The sequence below is a fragment of the Nesoenas mayeri genome, assembly GCF_963082525.1.
Source record: "Nesoenas mayeri genome assembly, chromosome: Z".
Classification (NCBI taxonomy): Eukaryota; Metazoa; Chordata; class Aves; order Columbiformes; family Columbidae; genus Nesoenas; species Nesoenas mayeri.
This window is the reverse complement of record NC_137542.1, coordinates 15,495,894-15,517,182: the sequence shown is the minus strand read 5'-3', so window position 1 is coordinate 15,517,182 and position 21,289 is coordinate 15,495,894. Positions and strand designations below refer to the sequence as shown.

At 41.4% G+C, this 21,289-nt stretch overlaps 1 protein-coding gene across 2 annotated transcripts; it reads left to right on the top strand.

The window, feature by feature from the left end:
- The first annotated feature begins 232 nt into the window (after positions 1–232).
- On the top strand, positions 233–20,494 carry ACER2 (alkaline ceramidase 2). Of its 2 annotated transcripts, none has more exons than XM_080362740.1 (6): positions 233–362; positions 6,139–6,253; positions 7,148–7,289; positions 9,781–9,918; positions 16,511–16,648; positions 17,242–20,494. In XM_080362740.1, exons 1-6 carry the CDS (start codon positions 255–257, stop codon positions 17,426–17,428), a joined length of 828 nt encoding a protein of 275 aa, XP_080218866.1. In that variant the 5' UTR covers positions 233–254; the 3' UTR covers positions 17,429–20,494. The 2 variants fall into 2 exon arrangements, with proteins under 2 accessions (XP_080218866.1, XP_080218867.1); XM_080362741.1 differs by lacking the exon at positions 233–362 and adding an exon at positions 1,712–1,800.
- Positions 20,495–21,289: the final 795 nt, after the last annotated feature.

Below are 21,289 nucleotides of genomic sequence, written 5' to 3'. Positions count from 1 at the left end.
CCCGGGGAAGGGGGAAGAGCCACTTAAGTCCGCCCGGCTTGCGCGGTCCCTCCGGCCGGCCGCTCTGGCCGTGCGGAAACGCGGCCACCGCCATTTGCTGCCCGGGCAGCGGGGCGGGCCCCGTCGGGCCTTGCCAGGCGAGGGGCTGTCCGGGCAGCGGGGCGGCCGCCCGGCCCCGCCCCTGACGCAGGCGGGGGGCGGGGGGCGGGCCGAGCGCCCCGGGGCCGGGCCGGAGCGGCGGCCGGGTGGCAGCCATGGGAGCGCTGCTGTGGTGGGACCAGCTGCGGGCCGGCAGCTCGGAGGTGGACTGGTGCGAGGACAACTACACCATCGTACCCGCCATCGCCGAGTTCTACAACACGGTGCGTGGCGGCGGAGCTGCCCGGCGGGGCGGGAGCGGCGGCCGCTTGGGCGCTGTCCGGGTGGAGGGACCGGCCGCGGCCGCGATCGGTGCTGCCCCGCTGGCGGAGTGGCGGGTGGGCGAGCGGGCGGTGGCGGGCGAGGGTCCCGGTGCAGCCCCGGGGGCTCCCGCTGCCTGCCGGGCCCGTCTGTACCGGGTTTTCATGGCACGATAAAATGCGCTTCTGTCGCTGCCCGGTTCGTTCTTCTCCAGTGCCTGGTACGCCTGAAATTAAAGTGAGCGGTTTGGCGTTGTAGGTATAGAAGCGGGAGGTTTGGAGAGGGCTCAGGACACGCTGTTAGTGAACAGCATGCAGCAGCCCTCTCATCATCCGTGCCGAGCCTTGCGGTGCCCCAGTGCAGGACTTGTGGTGCTGGATTGCCTGCGTCCAGTACCGAGGGGAACAGGTGGCAGCAACTTGACAGCGTGCAAGGCGGTGATGGGTCAACAAAAAACTGAAAAAAAAAACCCCACAACCCCAAACAACAACAAATACCCAACACTTTAGTGTTTGGACGCAAAATTGAGTTTCATCGAGGTAGGTTTGACTCCAAGAAAGCAAAGGTTTGAAGAACAATGTGTCTTGTGGTTGTGGGATGAAGTCAGAAATGTGCTTTTTGGGGGAGAAGAAAAGTTGTCTGATTAACTAAATAGCTGAAGCAAGGAAAGAGAGGGAAGAGGACAAGAGGACTAATGTAATTATTGCTTCTTTCCAGTAAGTCATAGACCATCCCTGAACCCTCTTATGCCATCCCAGTACCTCTCAGCAGCTGGAGAGAGCTTGTGGAAACATAGCTGCAGCAACAGAGCCAGACTGCCCTGTACCACGCGTCTTGGAAGGGGAGAAATACTCCTTAAATCCTGTTTATGTAAATAGTTGCAGTGACAAATATACCTGCCGGAGTGAGATAATGCGTGGAGCTTTCTGGTAGTTTGTCTTCCCATGAAAAACATGTCCAGAAGCAAACCCTTCAATTGCCTTGTCTATTTTCTGTTCTGTAGAGGGTGGTGTATGCACAAATGAGGAGCTGGGGTTTCTAATTTGCTTCTTTAGTACTTCAAAATGGTCTTGTAGGGTTTTTTTCTCACAAATTCCAACCTTATCTGAGCTGTCCTTTTCTTCCAAGGACTGGTAAAATCCAGTGGAAGAAAGAAGTAGATGTCTGGCTTCACTGCTGGAGTGTGTATCATAGAAGGTGCTGCACATACAGAAAACATAATTCCATGGTGCACACAGTACATTGCTAACCTCTTGTTTTTTCTTGTAGTTTGCTGCCAAAGTTGTCTGGGTGGTGGCTGGTCTGTGCCACTGGAGAACTTTGAGGGTGTGTGGGGGAAACTGTCTGCTTTCTTTGTGTCTGATGTCACCACGCAAGAACCAAAAACAAAGGGAGGAAAAGGTCAGGATAAACAAGTTCATTGAAGACAGCAAGTGTGTTTTGAAGCCAGTGATGCAGGGGGATGGGTATCCTTCTGACCATACTGAGCTGATTAGCAGTGGTATAGAAGCTTATGAAATGCTAGGGGCTGCTGGTATGTCCAGGTGAATAACTGAGGTTCCGGACATGTTAACGCAGAGACACAGCAAACAGTTTGCCCCAAATCCCGCTATATTGTGGCAGCTGTGTACAAATCAGTGAAGTGTACACCAAAAACCACAAAAAAAGAGGCTGCATGGAGGGTAGTCATGTTTAGCCTCTTTTCAGTAGTAACAAGTCGCTGGGTTTGACTTCTCTGTTAGTAACTTCTGAAAATTAAGACAGTGACTTGCAGTGAATTGATGGGGTTTTGAGACTGTGCCCCCAAAGAGCCAGGTGCTCACAGGACAGTTGGGAAATTTTGACCCTACTCTAACAGGGACCTTAAGTAGAGTCTAAATTTTATTCCTTCTAAGATGGCTCAGTTGTAACTGACTCAAACCTTCTTGAGGTTTCAGAAAGGACTCTTCAGCAGACCTGAATCTGTCATCTGGTTCTTTAAGCTGCAGATTGAAACTTTACTAATCTGCATTTTAAACTGTCATGACTGAGGTCACAGTTGTAGTTGAGGTCTCACGCAATAGTCATGTAAGCATAAAACTGGAACAGCTTATCTGAAATGTATTTTAAAAAATGTTTTATTTATTCTGGTGGGACTCAATCTTCATCTGTTATGCATAAATTTAATTTGATTTGATTTAGTTGAAAAGCAAACCAAAGTGCTCAACAGGATTAAAGCAGTATGAGAATATCTGTTCAGAAGTTTTGTACAAATTGATCAGCCTAATTTTTTAAAACATGCTTGAGTTGGACTGATGTGATTTTGTGTTCAGGTCTTACACTCTTTCAGCAAAGAGGCCTCAAAATAGTTTGTAACTCAAACTGAAAGAACAGTTATAGGAAAACTAGCTTTTTCTTTGTGTTTGTTTTCTGAAATGAATAAAGTGATGTGTCCTGATACAATATAACCTTATTCCAGAACATAAACAAATGCCTCTACATGATCAAAGGAATATACCTTGTACAGAGGTATTTACAAAAAAAAGCTGTTGTTTGTGTTTTAAACACATAAATACACTAACTTTTCTTTTTCTGTTGCTAGTAAAGTCAGTACTTTGCAGTTCAGTATGTCGCATTCAGTTGTGCACATAACATGTATTTGTCAAATTTCCACTTAGAGAATTTCCATTGTTTTTATTCCTCTTCTTTTGTGCCCTAGCATCATGGAGATAAAAGTTTTTAAAAGCTGTCGCCTAGTCTTAAGAGTGTGAGAGAATTCTTGTACTCTCTCTACATCATCTTTTTTACTACAAAAGTCTCTTAATGTACATGAGTGGCATGCTCATGGATCGGTATACAGAAGGTACAAACCCAGTTTTGCTCTTTCCCGAGTGGCCAGGAGTGCTTTTTGCTAAAGCTTCCAAAGACGCACCGCAAATCTCAGGACTAAAAAGAGATGCAAACCTTCTGTTGAACCCCATTTCTCTTAACAGTAACAGAAACTGACACACATTCAGCAAACCAGGTAACACCATCACAGTTCTATCAAAGCTCCAAGGATATTCAAAATTATTTAAAACATTTGCAAACTGTCCTAGAGAAAAAACGAAAGTGTTGTTAGTCAGCCTTTCTAAAGATTTGCTTGACCAATTAGCACACACAGAGCCATATTGCTCTTTAATCTCTCCTGGAGGCTTTTCAAGGTAAAGCAGAAATGAGTAGAAATTCATTAGTGGCTGCAATATAATTAAATAAACCAGTGACAAACCACACAATATCATCGTGATCATTGTCCAGTTCCTTGTTGTTATATAATGAATACTGTAATTTAAAAAGAAGGCCCAACACATATATGGAATCAGTGAGCACAATGTAGAAAATAACTGATACAACTTATGCCATAACATCTTTAAATCAATGTAATTCACTTTGCCTTAATGCAACTAAATAATGTCCAAAGCAAACAGATGCGTGAGTATCACAACTCTATGAGTTGGCACGGTGCCAAGAAAATTGAAAGGTACGTCAGAGCAGTAGAAAAGCCAAAAATCTTCAACTTTACCCCTTTCTCTTGCCCCACGTTGGGCGCTAATTACCTGTCGAGGGTTAAGATTGCGGGGTGACAATAAAACCCTGGCAGATGTATTATTAACCTCCTTTCCCCCCCACTTCCCCCTCTTGCCCCTCCCTCTCTCCCCTTCCCACTAAGGACAGGCGATCGGGAGGGAAAGAAGGACAGAGAGAAGAGAGTTGGAAAAAGTAAAGATGTTTTACTAATGCTACTAATAAGAATAGAGAAAATAATACAAAATATACAAAACCAATCTTGAAAGCCTCAGCAACTGCAGAGCCGGCACCCAAAGTCCTGGATTAGACTCTGCAGCCAACCGGAGCTGCATTCAGTCTCTCACTAGGCCTCAGTCGTCCCTGCCATCTCAATTTGTGAATGACAAAGGTGACATTCACCACCTTGATGGGGTAAAGCATTGCAGTAAGAAGAGTCCTTCTGTATTTACTGAAGAGGTGCTTGGTCCATGGCATAGTTTAGTGGCTACCCCCTCAGCTTTTTCACATCTGGTTTATGAGGGCAGCTTCTTATGTGGCAAAACACACCGTAGGAGCTGAAAATTGGCAATTGAACCCTTCAGCCCTTGGTTCAGAAGGGGCAATCCAGCAGGAGATATCTCTCCGGCACCTTTGCCTGGTATGACTAGTTGATGTTGTGGCCTGCCTGCAAGAAGCCCTCTGCTTTAGCATGTGTTTACTTGGGCTGTGTGCTGTTACCATCATGCTGTTGTTGGCAGAGGTTTGCATAACATTTGCAACTCTAAACTGCGTGAGTGATGGCTTTTTTTTAAACTATTTTAGTGCAATCTCAAAGCCAATACCTTGGAAGGAAAGGCAGCTTGTCCTTGAGGACATACCTTATGCATGAGGCATGTCATGCATGAAGTAGAGAAACTACTTCTGTAATTATTACAGTTTTGAAGGCCAGCCTAGAAGTATGTTTTGTTATGCCTTTCAAATGTTAAATGAGATATGTCCGTTTTAATCATTGCAAGCTCTGTTCTCAGTCTGTTGAGTAGTGAATAACAGTAGCTGAACAAACAGATGCCCTCTTTGTATGTCATTCTTGAATCCTTTCTCCACTGGCTTTTCTTTAATGTCAATAAAAGTTTGTTGCATCTCTTTGAAGAGGGGATCTGTCCTCAAGGAGTACTCTTGTCCTAGAGTTGTTTTTTATGTCCACTTTAGGGGAGTGTTTCTGGATATGATTTTCTCTTGTGCTTGGGCTAGGCAGGAGAAAATGAGGAAGGTGAGGCTGGGGAGCTCATCTCATCCCCTGCCACACTGTGAAGCAGCAGTAGAGTCTTCCCATAACTGTTCAGTTACAATGCCACAGCTGGCCCTCAGAACTGGCAGCTCCTTCTGGGGAGAACCAAGTGATCACTACAGTGACAGCTCCCGCTAATTGCTGATAAGTATTTTCAGCCTTTAACTCAAGAGTCATACTTTAGATTGTTGGTAAGCAAGAGAAAATAAGTCTTTGTTCAGCTCTTATATATTCAATTTTAAAAAGCTATTAGTGGTCTGAATTATTAGCCTTTTCACCTTCCTATAACTAGTTTTCAGTCATATTCAGTTGTTTCTGTAATGGAGAACTGAGAGGAAAAATGAAGTGTAAAAGGATTTACAGCTCCAGGTTCTCTTTACTCTGCACAACAAGGGTTGTAATTCTTTTGGCTTAGCTTTGTATTTCAGACCTCTGAGACAATAGATATTGCTCAGTCACTTGACTTCCACCAAGCTTGACTAGCCCTATCTAGTGCCAGTACTTCTAGTGCTTTTTCCATGCTAGGCTTGACAGCCATTGAGAGGACAGGTCGGTTGCTGGGTTGTCCTGTTCCTCATTTGCTTGCCCTTGCAGGCTTCCTGAATCTCAATAGGCTTGAGCATTTGTAGACTCTCAACACAATTCCTCTGGGAGTAGACTTAAAAAGTAATTTGAAGACATGACTAGCCACATTTTATGTTGCTTGGAGTTTTTATGCTCTTACTAGTTTAATGATGTTAAACAAAACAAATTGATGCTTTGCAAGAACAGCTCAGCTTTGGTAGAAACTGGGGCCATAATTTCTTGAGCTTGGGCTTTGCTGGATGACACAATGTTTTTATATATGCCTTAGGCAGGCTATGAATATTTAAGATTTGTTTATTTTCTGCCTTTGTAATACTGTATTTGTCTTTTTTTTCCCCTAGATAAGCAACGTCTTGTTTTTTGTTTTACCACCCATATGTATGTGCTTGTTCCGTCAATATGCAACCTGTTTCAACAGTGGAATATATTTAATATGGACTCTGCTAGTTGTGGTTGGTAAGTTGGTTCGTCTTTGTTTGGCTGCGCATGTATGAACTGAGAGAGGAAATCAGTTTTTCCTGCTTGCACTTGATTGTTTTGCAAAACAAAGCGGTCCTGACCTCACTGTAGGAGTTTGCTTGTACGTGGTTGAAGCTGAAGCAGACATCGTTTCTGAAAGGAAAATGCCTTTTGCAATTTGAGGTTGGTGGGAACTTTGGCCTTAGTTCTGTTCCCTTCCTGTTTTTCCTTCACATCAGTTCTTTTGTTTATGTCTGGGCTTACTCTTCAGCAGTGCTGACCCTCCTTCCTCTCTTGTTCCGTAAAGGAAAGCTGAAAGTGCCCAGCACAGCTGAAGGGGATAACAAGTTTTGCATGTACTGAGAAGGCCCATAGGCTTAGCCATTTTGCAGATGTGATATTCTTAAGCTATTTCATTCCTGGAGGCACTGGGAACTTTTAAAGGAATAATCAGAGCCCCTGGGCAGTGTGAGTTTTCACCTGTAAACCTGTATTATGGACTAGTCATCAGTTGCTGCTTTTAATCTTTGTCTTACCCTTTCTTGTGCTATTGAGAAAATTCAGAAGCAGCATTTGGCTCGTATTTCTTAATTGGCTTTGCATTTAACTTTATCACCTGATGTTCTTTCACATACATTGACTTTTCTAGTAGGAGCTGGCATCTTTAGCTGCTCCTTTTGTAAAATGTGTGCTTCATAATTAATGAGGTGCTGATTACTTGGATTGCCTTCTTAGAAATGCTGCCAGGTTTTGTCCAGTTTTTTCTTTTTTTTAACCTTTTCTAGACCAAATGGTATCCACCATTTGCTATGGAGTTCTGAACATGAGCCATGTGTTTTGGTCTGTACAATACTGCAACTATTCATATTGTCTTTTGATTAATTCTTCCAGGAATTGGATCTGTTTACTTTCATGCTACCCTTAGTTTCCTGGGCCAGATGCTGGATGAGCTGGCTATTCTCTGGGTCCTGATGTGTGCTCTTGCCATGTGGTTCCCCAGGAGATACCTGCCCAGAGTTTTTCGGAATGACAGGTAATTATACAATCATACATGTACACTTTCATGTTTCTCGAAACATCTTATGCTAACACCTAAACCTACACATAATGGCACTGAGTGATCATCCAGCCTTACCACTGCTACCACTGTATTTGCTCACTCCATTCTCTTCCCATTGGTTTTGTCTCAGCCTGTTTTGTTCAGAATCCCCAAGTCTGCACTTGCTGATGTAGGGTTTATGCACTGTCACTTGAGATCTTGACTTGCCTCTGGAGATACCTGTTCTTGTTGATTCTAGGGAGACCTTTCTCTGAGTAGTTTATGTAAGTTGTGGCTGACGTAAAGTTAGAGTAACCCTCCTTCCCTCTTCTTTTTGTATATCCTGAAGTGTAGGTACAAGTGGACCTATGGAAGTTGGCTGAATTTTCATCTGAATATCTGAGACAGTGATTAAGGATGGTATTTAAGTATTCAAAGGCTAAGTTTGTTTAGAAACCTATTGCTGTCGTAAAAGGATTTTTGTCTTTTTCTTGCAGGACTAAAAAAATGCATTGTAGCCCATTTAGAAAATCTGGTTGTGGTTTCTTTTCCCTCTAAAAAATGTGCTCTAATCCTTGTACATATTGCTTTTTTAAACAGTAAAGAAATTGAGGTAATGGAGAAGTTTGAATTGCAGCACCAATGTTCTTCTGTCTGAAAATTGTGAAGGCTGTTGTCTCTTGCCTTCTTATATTGTTATTATCTGTGGCTTTTTTGTGGTTTTTATTCCTTGACATATGCCTGATAAGAAGTTGCTGTGAGGGTGAGGGAAGAGAAGGTTTGTGCCTAGACTGACCATTCCTCAAAACAACTTTCACTGAGAAAAGTATATCTTGAATTACTGCATACAGTCTATGCTGCCTAACGACTTTGACATGTTGGTGTGTATTTAGTACTTCTGCATATTGCAACACAGTGCTATTACAGGACACCATCAACTTAGCAAGCAAACAGGTTGTACTGGGGTGTTTTGGTCAATAACGTGACATATTTAGGTCAAGTGAAGAAGAGTTCAGAGTCTTGTAGCATTTCTCTGATTGCATGTAAATTGTTCCTCAAAAGACTAAGAGGACTGTCCTGTGTTGTCTGTCACTGTCTTCTGATAGTGTGCCGGGTAGGTTCATAGTATGGGCCACGAAGTTAAATTGTGTCCCTTCTGAAAGGAATAGGGTGAAATCCTGTTTCTGTTGAACTAATTCATGGAAATACTGAGATGAGGTGAAGGATGTCTTATATCCTAAATTTCTCAGAACACTTCTTCTGAGAATCTGTCAATGCAGTTATGTGTTAAGGTCTTGATTCCTTTCTGAAGTATACAGAAAAAAGACAAACAGGGCAACAAACTCTAACCAGAACAGGTTTGATTTTTAATTTCAGGGTTTTTTTAATTTGCCTAGCTAGTCCTCTAATACTGTATCTATCCTGTGCTCACTACTGTGTTCTTCACTTTCTTCAACACTCCAGATTTTTCAATGCAGCAAATGTTATTATCTACCATGACCGATTTGTGGTGTCTTTAGTCATTAAGGCACTCACATCAGATCAGAACTTCTTACTTAAGTAACTTGTTGCCTTCCAGCAAAGAGAAAACCTTTAAAGCAAAAGGCAGATGGACTGAGCAAGGTGAAGGTGAAAGTGATGACACTTGTGGCCAGGGAATGATGCTGCAAAAGTATATTGAGACCCTTCTTTACACATAGGATTAGGGATAGGAGAGCCGTCCTTGGACAGCAACTAGTTTTGTAAAGCTGTGGGCGTGTTGATCTTCTGTCTGCCATAGTCCTGCCACAGACTGGAAATGAGTTATTTAAAGTCTAAACTTGAAGTTTAAATAACAGTTATCATATATTTAATATAAAAGCTGTCAGGCTGTCTGAATAGTGTGCAATTGTGATATCCTTTATGCTGTAAGCTTTAAAAAGTGAGGGAATCCTTCCCCTACCATGCAATTTGGTTAGAAGAAATTTTCTTACTTCATAGTTTTCAGTATTTTTAAGAGGTAAAGGAAAATAAAGCAGTCTGTAACATGACTGCAGAGGCTGGGGCATTAACAGTAACAAAATATCCTAAAAATCCATGTTAAGTTCTTGAAGAATCATGACACAGCTTTGCTTTGAGGAAGCACAGTGCTGTGTTCAGAGGTGAACTTGTTTCTGATTTCTTGTGGGAAGAGGAAGATGGGAGTGTGGCCTTTTGATTTTCAAACCCATGCTTAGTGGTTGTGTGCACACCTATGTATACATACACGTGGCTGCTTCAGAAGACCACAGTCAAGCAAAGATTTCTGTATATTATTAACTTTGTGTGCACATGCAAATCTGTGCAAGATCCACATCCATTTTATGCACATTGTCATTGCACCTTCCGAACACCCATAGGGAAACCTAAATTTTGTTACATTATTAAAACAATTTTAAGATTTCTGGGTTTAGTAATTAAAAGTTTTGAATTAAAAGCAGTTTTTCTCGCCCAAAAATGCATTCAGGAGCCGGTTTAAAGCTGCTGTGGGTGTCCTGTCTGGAGTTACTACCTGCCTTGCCTTCATTAAGCCTGCCATCAACAACATCTCGCTAATGACTCTGGGTGTTCCTTGCACAGCTTTACTCATTGCTGAATTGAAGAGGTGAGTACATTTCTGCTAAATGCAGCGTTGCCTTCTGAGATTCTTGGGCCACAGTGTGATGATACACTTGTAAAAGCAGATCAGAAATGCTTCCCCCACATGCAAGCGTGGATCTGGTATAAACTTGCTTTGCCAGTTCAGAGATTTTTGGCAAGAATTGGTTTTTTTTTCCCTGGGATGTTATACTAGGTCAGATATTGTCAGCCTTCTTGCAACATATCTCTTGCAGCAACCTGATCTAACTCAGATTTGTTTGTTTATTGTGGAATCAGGGCCAGGGTTTCACTCTACTGACAGTGTTTGTGGTGTATATGGGTGAGGTGATTGCCTGATCAGAGTCTGGGTACTAGAGGGAGAATGGAGCAAGACCCAGCCATGTGTGGAAGTGTTCCAGCTCTCAAAGTTGGGCTGTGAGTCTTTGTCTTGACATGCATGACATGGTAGACAGACTCACAAAGATAAAGTTAATCACTAGATTGTAGAGAATAGCTATATAGTTATCAGTCAAGGCCTTAGAAACTATAAAACCAGAATGAAAATAGAGAAGAACCTAATCTTAACAGTTTGAAGAATTCCTACCATGACTGCAATACCAGCAGCTATCCAGAGACTTTTTTTTTTGCATCTCTTCACCCACTACAAAAAGGACCAGACAAGGATAAGCATACAAATTTGTCAGTTCTCTCTTTTATCCAGTGTCTGAGAAGGATTTGACGACTTATGTTGGCTCTTACATATTGCATATGTAAATGTCCGTCAAAATAAACAAGAGTAGGACCAAATGTCTGCGTTCTGATGGCTGCTGTCAGAACAGAAAGATTCTCGTGTTTGCTACCTTAAACTGTTGTGCCACTGCTTATCCATACAGTGGAACCCTCTGTTAACAGTTTTGTAAAAGTATTCATGAGTCTTTTCTCATCAGATATCCTGCTGTGAGCAGTATTTATTTCTGTGGTGAAAGAAACTCGGGAAACAGCACACAGGTTAGTTGTAGACAATACAGTCAGTAGTTGAATGTTGGTGGAGGTATCTCATTTATGAAAGCACCAAGGAACTACTGACAGGACAAATGGAGATCTGGTTGTGGCACTGAATGATTTATGTGCACTCTCTACCTATCAGTTTTCTGGGCATAAGCTCCTGAGAAACTTAACAAGTAGTTAGTGGCTCTTAATACTGTTGTGTCAAATCTAGGAATTGGTATGCCTGAAGATAAATATCTTTTTGAAACTCCTTTTGAAAGTTCATATCTTACTAAAATATGTGGAGTTTCCCTCTCTGTTTTTTGAGAGAGAATTAAGGACACAGATAAACCTTATTTTGAACTGGTGATTAAAAAGGGGACCTAAAGTGACATATGGTACTCTTAATTGGGCGTTGGGATGATGTAATAACAGTGATATTTTTTATTAATTCCTAAATGTAAAAGGCAAATAATTAAAGGTTTTGTTTTAAGCTACACTGATCCCTAGGAGATTTAAATGAGATATGTTCTTGTAAGCCCCGAGGAGAGGGGGGCTTTTTTGCAGGAGAAAAAATAATCTAAGCATAATTTTAAATGTCTACAATTCTCCCATTCTCTACTACTGCAGTCAGAAGGAGCCTACATATCCAAGTCTTGGCAGTCTGTAGCAGAAATTTATCTGCAAAACAAATATTTGGGGAAGCAAGGAGAAGAGCCTCCAAAGTAGGTTCTTCTGTTCCATGCTGAAGTTCATAATGTGTTAGACCAAAACTCCCTATTGTTGTTCCTGTTCTAGGCTGGTGTAAATCTTGTACAGGACTCTGGTTAATCAGAACCACTGTTTTTTCAAATGAGAATTGTCTGTCTCTTGTTTGTCCTTGATGAGGAGATAATATTGTCACAAAAGATCATTATCTTGTTTAATGCAAAGCTGGCAGTGTAGGGTGTATACTAGGAAGTATTGTGATCAGTAGATGATCAAAGGAGCAAAAGGTAGTTAAATGAATACTTGTCCTTGAAAGACAAATTGGAAAACTCTCATTTCTGTCCAAACAAATCCCTTCATAAATCCTTTGGTTTGCTGCTCGAAGCCAAATAACCATCGAGATTATAACGTCATGAAATTAGTATGATTTAGGAGTCGTCATCAGGCATGTAACTATCTCCATGTGCAGAAAGATGATAGCAAATGATAGAATATTGTTGCTCAACTGACTTCTGAGCCTTGAGCAGTGAAGGTTTACCCTAGCTTCAGGTCTGTCCCTTCATATTTGATTCTCCTACTAGAAATCTGGCATTGTATTTAAATGACTGCTGTTTGTGTTAAAACCAAGAACACCAAGCATGATACAGGCAAAAGTTGCAAATGGAAATGTAACCTTTGTGGCGTCCAGTTTCTTTCAGACTGGAGGAGGGTTGAGTGTGTCACAGCACAGCAGCATCAACAGCTCTTTGAGACCTGCAACTGACAGGTTCTGTTTCGGTGGTAGTTTGAATAGCCAGTGTCTGTGTCTATTGAAAAACAGAAGAAATGGGCTGGGTTTGGGGTGTCTTGCCAGCATCTAGGTGGTATTTGCATTACATCTCATCATTGTTGTAAAAGCAGTGGCAGGCTGCAGTCCCCTGTCTCCAGCAAGCATGTCCTCAGCCCATCCAAAGCATGGTTGCTGCTGGAACTGAAGACTATATGGTGAGTGATCACAGAAAACACAGGCATAGTGCACATATCAGCGGACTCTGCTCTCCTTATTATGTTTGTTTCTGCCTTAGAGTAGTCTTTTGCAGTACACACTGTAGCATCTAGTCTTAAGTTTATAAAAATAAATTACGGTACCTGATGTTGGTACTGAACAAACCTGTCAGTACAATTTGTACCATTTCTATGGCTGATCTTTCGTTGGGGGAGTTTTAACAAGTAAGCTTTCAGTTTGCAGCCTTAAACTCTTTGAACATGCAAGTTAATTGTCCTCTCCTCTTGGTATTCAGACTAGTTGCATGTTGACAGGCGTGGTCACTGACTAAAGGAGCTGGATGTTTGAGGCCAGGCCTCTTATCTTAAATAGGATACAGTTGCACATTTTTGTTTATGTCCTTCAGACAGGTCCAGGAAGGCCTCTGTGTTCTCAATACATCCATCCTTTGCTCTCTCAGATTGCATGAGTACCCATCACAGCAGTCAAACATGCAGAATTCATCCATGTATGTATCCACTTAGGTACATGGTTTAGCAGCTTGCTCTTACAAATAGTTGTGTGTCTCACTGAAGACTGGTAATCTGCCTTAGCATGGTATGCTTAATAGAGCAGTGTGTTTTGACCAGTAACAATATTCCCTTTTCTTTTATGCAGGGTTCCATGCTCTCTAGCTGTTTGGTAGGACCATGAATCCTGTCAAATGAGGAGGATTTACCAGTACAGTTTTGCTGATAAAACTGGGCCAAATCATAGAATCATATAATCATTTTGGTTGGAAAAGACCCTCTAAATCATTGAGTCCAACTGTTAACCTAACCCTAACCCACGTCCCTAAGTACCTTGGATGTGTTTGATGATCTTGGGTGTATTTTGTACTGTGATGTCTTATAAGAACGAGACTGCGAGGAAGAATTCTTGTAGCTGCACACTGGAACTTGATAGGCAACTCAGAAATCTCCTTAACCTTTCTTTTCTTTATGTTCCTTGTAGCCTTTTAAAAATTAAAGACACTGTTTCAGAGAAACAAGCCTTTTTTACAGTACACAGCACTGACAATCTTGAAACCATCTTGGGCAAACCTGGTCTCCTCTGACTGTGTCTTCATGGTTCGTGAAACGGCTTGGAGGAGTCAGACCTCAGAAAAAAAGCCATTTTGGTTTATATGCTCTGTGGAGTATTAATTTTTGTGGCAGTCATGGTAGTGTTTTTCTTATGAAAATAACTATTGTGATATCTTTCTTGTGGAGGATATTACAGTTCAGCCAGTAGTTGAAGCACTTTTTTGAATAATAAAGGTAGGTGTGAAGATTTGAATGTTACATTATTTATAGATGGCTTTAAAAAAGAAATGCCAGCTCCTAAAACCAACTCGTGGTAAGGACACTGGAGAAAATTATCTGTCAACAAGATTAGGCAGTTGGTAGCTTTTCTGTCACTAATCCAGTAGCTATAAAGCTGCCTTATGCTCAGCCTCAGGAGTTTCTTAATCTCAAATGCCTGTTAAAATGTCAACTGAAATAGCATTTCAAGAGTGAAAAAAAATCCTATAGTGAGCCCTATACTAATTATTTAGCTTGCGGTACACCACAAACAGGTATACTGCTGCTCCTGTAATGCTTTTAAAGAAGTGTTCCTGGACAGGGCACTCTGTGTATCGTAGAACTACGGAGTGTTTGGGGCTGGAATGGACCTTAAAGATCATCTCGTTGCAACTGCCTTGCCATTGACAGGGACACCTTCCACTAGACTAGGTTGCTCAAAGCCCCATCCAACCCGGCCTTGAACACTTTGTAGTATGTTTTTAGTTTTTCTGCATGCTTAGCTAGAGTCCCTTAGCAAACCTCTGCTAGCAGTGGCAGTTCTGCTTTCCCACCACAGAGAGGCAGGAGTCATTCTCTGTCCCTCTCCTCCTGCAACTAAGTACTTGGAGATCGTCTCATATGCCAAAGGGTGTAGTGACAAATTAAAGCTTGGGGACAGACTTGGCATTACTACTACCCTGACAGTGAGTGCAGGGTAGCCTGTGGCCTGTAGGCTGTGTGTGGCCGTGGAGACTGTTAGTGGTAAGTATTGGTAAATTAGAACTCTGTAAATCTATCAAATGAGAACAACAGGTTTCAGGCTGACAAGTATTTTGTTTGGAAGACAGAAGGACCAAATAGCTTTTTGGTCTGTACTGCACTTTGTTAATCAGTTGTCCAGGGCAGTCATGTATAAAGAAGATCACAGACCATAAATACTACTACAGTGCTCACAATAAATAAGTGTTTACCCATTCTAGCTCCCTCCTCGAGGGATATATTTGCTTCTGAGTGTCACAAAGTGAAGACTCCCTTTAAAGGACACTTTTTCCAGGCATTGCTCACCTTCCTAATACAGTGAATGAGCTCAAGAATTGTGTGGAAGACAACTGGTGGTTCAGTGTCAAGTCTACCGGGGTGGTTGGACTGGAGCAGAGTGAAAGGTTGGCTGATGATCTGCTGGAGAGAAGAGACATGGAGACATTCCTGACAACCTTTTGGCAGAGATGTAAGACAGAAGATGAGTGTAGATTAGAGCAGCCCCTCTTGAAGACCTTGGGGCAGAGGAAGGAATTGTGGGGCACTTGCTGTTGGCTTGTTTTCCTTCTAGGATGCAGAAGGAGAAGACTGGGGCCTGTAAGCCTGATAAATGCTGAATATTCCTTCTTATACTTGCTAGAGATGTGGCTTATTGGTTTACTCTTTAGATGTAGCTCAAGCAAATAACTTTAAACATTGTTCTGTCATGTGATCAGTAGCTTTGGCGGTGCTTTGAGAGGTCATATCAGTGTTCTGAGAAGGGCAGTTTGTTGAAGCAAGAATTGTCCAAGAGGACTGAGTGTTTCTCAGACTGCTGGGAAATTCAGCAAGAGTTTAACAACAACAATAACAAAAAAAGGTAGGGGAGGAAATCCCAAATCATAGCTTTGCTCTTGCATGAGGCAGGGGAGCTGAGCCATGCCTTCCCTTGGTCACACAGGGCTGGTCACACCCTGGTCTGGCATTGCTTTCCAGATATCAGTAGCAGCAGAGCTGCATCTGCTGACACCAAGAGACCTAACCCCAAAATAGCAAGTGTAGGTAGACAGCAAATTCTTGACTTTAATAGCATTTGGGGACCTAAAGTTTATATTGATGCCACCTTTTTCCTAATTTCACTCTTCTGAGCAAACCCGCACCGTTCTTTTCAAGATGTGTAAAATTACAAAGCATCATACAGGGAAATAAAATTGTGAGCTTTTGAGCAAACCTGCAACGTAGGTAGTGACATGCAAGTATCCTGGCATCTGCTGTTGTATTGAGCAGTGGTCATCTGCAGACTACACTGCATGTAATGACAGCAGATACTTTGTGCTCTCTTTCTCTCTGGTGTACCTCTATATGAACAAGATAGGCTTCTTGTGGAGGGAAAGAACTGCAGAAAGAACTGCAGCTTAGTCAACACAGGGAATTCTGTCTGAGATGTGGATTCCTGTGCCATCTACTAAAACATGCTTATTTGGGCCATCTGGGTAGAGGCTTCTACCTTAGAAATTCTCTGAAACTGTTCCATTATACAATACTAACTTGTAGGAGGAAAAATAAACTAATAATTTTTGTTAGTTTTTGTTGTCCTAGGTACCCCTCCATACATATGGGAATGCTTTGGTGTTTGCCCACCACTTGCACATTGGTATTTTAACACAATACCCAAAACACAGCTACTGACTAAAAGGTTTGTTTTCTACCTCACCATTGTTGCATCAGAGGCATATTTAGTGTCAGTAAGCTTCCTCTGTTAAACACATTTATGGCAGAGCCATTTTAAAGATGTGTGCCTTGCACTATGAATCCTGTCCTAAAATCCATACTGCCAAAAAGCATCAAAGCAAACTTTGTTTTGTTTAATAACTTCTTTGCTTTTTTCTCCTCAGGTGTGAAAACCTGCGTGTGTACAAACTGGGTCTCTTTTCAGGTCTTTGGTGGATGCTAGCACTTTTCTGCTGGATCAGTGACAAAGTGTTTTGTGAGATCTGGTCATCATTTAACTTCCCCTATTTGCACTGTGTATGGTAAGTGTAGTGTATAAACTCCACAATTTCATTCAAATGTGATACATCCTCACCACATTACCGTTCTGCGCTGCTTGGTGGCTATTTCTCTTTAGTGTTTTGTAGAATTACTGGTAAGATTATAAGACCAGAGCAAGTCTTACACTATTCAAAGTGGTAGATTAGGAGTCTCTTTGGCCTGGTCACGTTCTTCAGAAACTAAGTTGATTAATTGGAGCTGGATACCTTGCCCTTCTGGATACTAAAAATCTCACAGTACTGCTCAACTGAAGCAGTGACTGTGAAGGCTTAAACTTCCACTGCTAACAACTGAGGATGGACTGGGTGAGCTTTGAAGGGCTTTGACACCTTTTCTCTTTTACCACCCAGCAAATTGTGATCTCTTATTCAAGGTGCCATATCTCAGTATTTCTACACAAACCTGTCAGGTACAGAGACACCAAAAAGCTGCAGCCAATTTAGACTCAGGGTAAGAAGGTGAAGGACAGACTGATGTAAAAGCATAGTGATATATTTGATTGCTTTACTGAGTCATGTACTGATTTTTTTCTCTTTTTTTGGGGGGGGGGTGGGCTGTGGGTGTCTATTCTCAGGCACATTTTGATTTGCCTTGCGGCGTACCTGGGATGTGTCTGCTTTGCTTACTTCGATGCAGCCTCCGAGATCCCTGAGCAGGGCCCTGTCATAAAGTTCTGGCCTAGTGAAAGATGGGCTTTCATTGGGGTTCCTTACGTCACCCTCCTCTGTGCGCACAAGAAATCACCTGTGAAGATCACATGAAGTTGACCGTGGAATGGGGATGGAGTTTCAACATACATTCAAGCACGGAAGTTATTTAAATAATAATAAATGAGTAGAGTTGTATTTTATCTTCTTCCTAAGATGTGCAGCACTTCAGGTGTCATAGAAAGAGGAGACAAGTGTGTTCTTTCCTCTCTCTGGTTAGGAGAGAGAAAGCAGGAAGGTAGAGGCTCTTGAACACTAAAGTAACCACCAGCTTCTCTGGTTGACTCTGTTTTGCACTGTGTTTTCAATGTAGAATTTCTCTTGATAAAAGCTCTTTCCAAATACGAGAGTCAAGACGTGATGCTTCTGCAGTAGGTCACCTCTGATGCTTGATTCATTTCTTTTGTAACTTGTGGCTTAAGGCCTTTGCGAAGGAAGCCGGTCCAAGATGCCATCTTGTGTTCTTCTCAGCTCTGTTTTTTGGTGTGGGTGCACATGGCCACAAGTGTGCTCGAAGGATATGCTCCTCCTAGGCCGGCTGTGCATCACATTGGATCACTGAGTACCTGGTTGTTTCCCCAAGTACAACAGGAGACCAGTGCGAAGTGTTTGCAACTGGATAACTGGATCAGTGCAGTTAAGCAGTGAAGAACTGACAGAAGATTCAGTCCCTAGAAATAAATAGGAGCTTGAGGGTTTTGGCTTTTTCTGTGTTTCCACTGACCTGTGGACAATTTTATGCTGTGTATTTCCATCTTACTGAAATGTTACAGAAATCCCTCTCTACCTCTACAAACGTGTTTGGTCTTGAATGTGGCCTTGAAGCTCACACAGAAGTGTGAACATTAACTTCACTAAGAGCTCAGGTCAGCGTGGATTGACAGTTTGAGTAAACTGTATAAACTCTTAGGTGACTAGCTGTGCATCTGATTTGAGAGTTAACTTCTCACCAATGCATTGCAAAGTGATGCAAAAGTCCAGTGCACTGCTAGGTATACTTAAGGAAAAAGTAGACAACCACTTAAAAACCAAGACTTAAATTTCAGTGAGCAATGAAATGCGACATCAAGTCTTCCATTCTTACGAAAGAATAGTAGATTCAAATTTTCCAGCCTGTTTTGTGAAGATAAGGGATGTCTAGATCCAGTTAGTTTTAAGGTTGTACTTTGGGGTTGAGGTTCAAGAATGGCTATGGTTCTTCCAATAAATCTGTGCTAGATCTGTTTAAAAAATGATGCAAAGTGCTGGCATGTTTTTCAAATATTATCAATTGTAGGTGGCAATAGCTGCAGTCCTGGAGAAAAATAGGTTCTGCTTACATTCCACCTAGTATCAGAATGTAAGTGGGTTGAGGCTTTGGATGTACATTTTTATTATTATGCAATGTTTCCATTTGGAATATTAGACAAGGAAATACCATTTTTCCTGTGCTTTACTAAGAACTCTCATATTGTACTTGCTTTTTATCAATGTGAAAATGTACTCTCTACAGTATCGTCCATACAAAGTGGCTTTTAACAAAAACTTTGGGGTGAACTAACTTTCAAGTATTGTAAAACCTTTCAGATAACTTTTGTATTCAAATTTATGCTTAGAAAACAAGAGCTAAGGTGTATGCTGTTACACTTAAAGGGAAGTTGTTTGTGGGAGATATGAGTGTCTTGAGAACTGCAAAGCAGGTAAGTAGCTATGGTCACATTGACTGACATCATAAAAGCAGCAAAATCTGTCCACTGGAACAATGAAGATTTATACCACTTGCTAGTATATTTGTCTGAGAGAAATGTATTTTTTGGACACACAGTGATAAAATTTTTGTATGAAGCTTGTTTGTAAAAATTCATACAGTAGTATCTGTTACTCTTCGAATCACAGATGCTTTTTCCTTTTCCTTCCTCCCTCCCTAATTATGAAATATTCAGTTTCAAACACTTCTCAGGTATTAAAAGTCATATGATTAGATGCTGATACAGATAGGCTTGCTGGCTGGAACCCAGCTAAGATTGCTAATGCCTGACATAGCTCTAGTTTAAGTATGATTTCTTATATTGTGTGGTAAATTATTATGTTATGGTAAATAAGTTATTTTCAGTATTGCTTGGGAAATTAGTAACTGCAGACAAAATGTACTATTCAAAATTACTGGAGCCTTCCTACTTAATATTTTGTTTGAAAGCGACCTCTCTGACACGAAGGACTCTAAGCAACCTGCTGTCAACTACTGTGATCTACTCCGCAGAGTCTGACTCGTCACAAATAAGTTATTTTATAATTTAAAAAATAGCAGCAGTACATTTGGCTACTGCAGAGGTGACTGAATGCAGTTACAGGCCAAGAATCATCTCCTGGACTTTTATTAACTTACCTTTAGTCTTTGTACTTTTCATAGGAGATTCTGTGAACAAAGATCACTATCTGATATTCAAAGCTCCAATACAGAACTGTTTCAGAGTATTCCACTGTAACAGCAGCCCACCACTTTTAGCTGTAGCTACTGCACTTTACATTAAACTAATACTAACTTCTGTGTTCTGACAAAAGCTACATTTATTACAAAAAAGAAAAAAAATTGCAATTTTTACCAGATTCACAGCTTTACAGATTGCACTTTGAACTAAGGCTCCAGTTCACGATAACATTAGTACCCAAAGAAATATGTGACTGGCATACAGAGAGGTTTTTGCACTGCCCTGATCATGTAGATGAATAGACATGTGCACAAGTAGCCATATTATGTTGAAATATAAAGTGATTTATTTGCACCCTCAGGTTTCAAAACCCCAGGATGCTTTCTTCCCTTGCTGGCAGGAAGTGAGTGGGTTCCTAGTCTTACGTTCAATTAGTATTTTAGTTTAATTAGTGGGATGCCTTTAGTGTCTTGGGCATAATATAGATTCTGTGTATTGGTGTGTGATATCCATCATTCATTGAATGTTAAACTTCAGGTTAAGAAAGGATATTTAGCTCTCAGTGATGGCAAACCCTGGCTCAATTCACGGTCACTAAAACTGAATAAATATTATGTATGGAGTGGTTTGGGGGTTTTTTTTCCATTTCCGTTGAAGTTTGTATACTGAATTTTTGTGGAAAGCATGTAATACTTTGCAACATTAAATTGCATTTGGAATAAATATCGTTTACCTTTTCATCCTTTGTGTTTGTGGAGAACAATACAGCTGCCAGTATAATGCCTTGAAGTATGGTAAGGGTAACTTCTCCCTCAAATGGGTAAAAGCAGGTCTGTCTCTTAGAGGAGGACGGAGACTGCATTAGGTAGAAAGGCCATTAACTAATGAGACAGAGGTTACTTTGCTGAGCAAACCGATTTCCTGCAAGTAGAGCAAATACTTGGAAAACTGCAAGCCCGTGAATCAACAGGGACAAGTAGCAAGAAATACCTAAAAATGAGTGGCCTATATTCCCACAAATCCAGAAAACTGGGTCAAGTGAGTACATCCAGGAGAACGAAGTGTGAATCTTCAGTATTTGTTAGCCAAGACTGTGCTCCCACCTTAGGGAGATAATGGCTGCACAGTAGCATTGCTCCTGGCCCTCCCCTCTGCTTTGCTTTTACCACCCTTCTCTCACTCCACATAAAACGCCTTCTTTGGGACATGCAGATCCCCACAAGCTACTGTGATTGAGCTTGAAATAATGGAAGTTTGAAGGAGGTGAATTTTGTGCCCACAAACTCAGGAACCATAAAAAAACTGTTTGTAAACTCGCAGCATATAATGAGGAGGTGACTAGGAGTTTGTCAAAAGAAAATTTTATGTATGTAATTTAGTGTTCTTCTGCAATAGAGTATTTGCTGTCCCTGTGGCTGTGGAAAAAACAGCATACTGCTAGATTTTGACACTGGTAAGATTTCTAGTGCTGCCTGACAGGACATTATTATAAAAATGTAAGAAAACC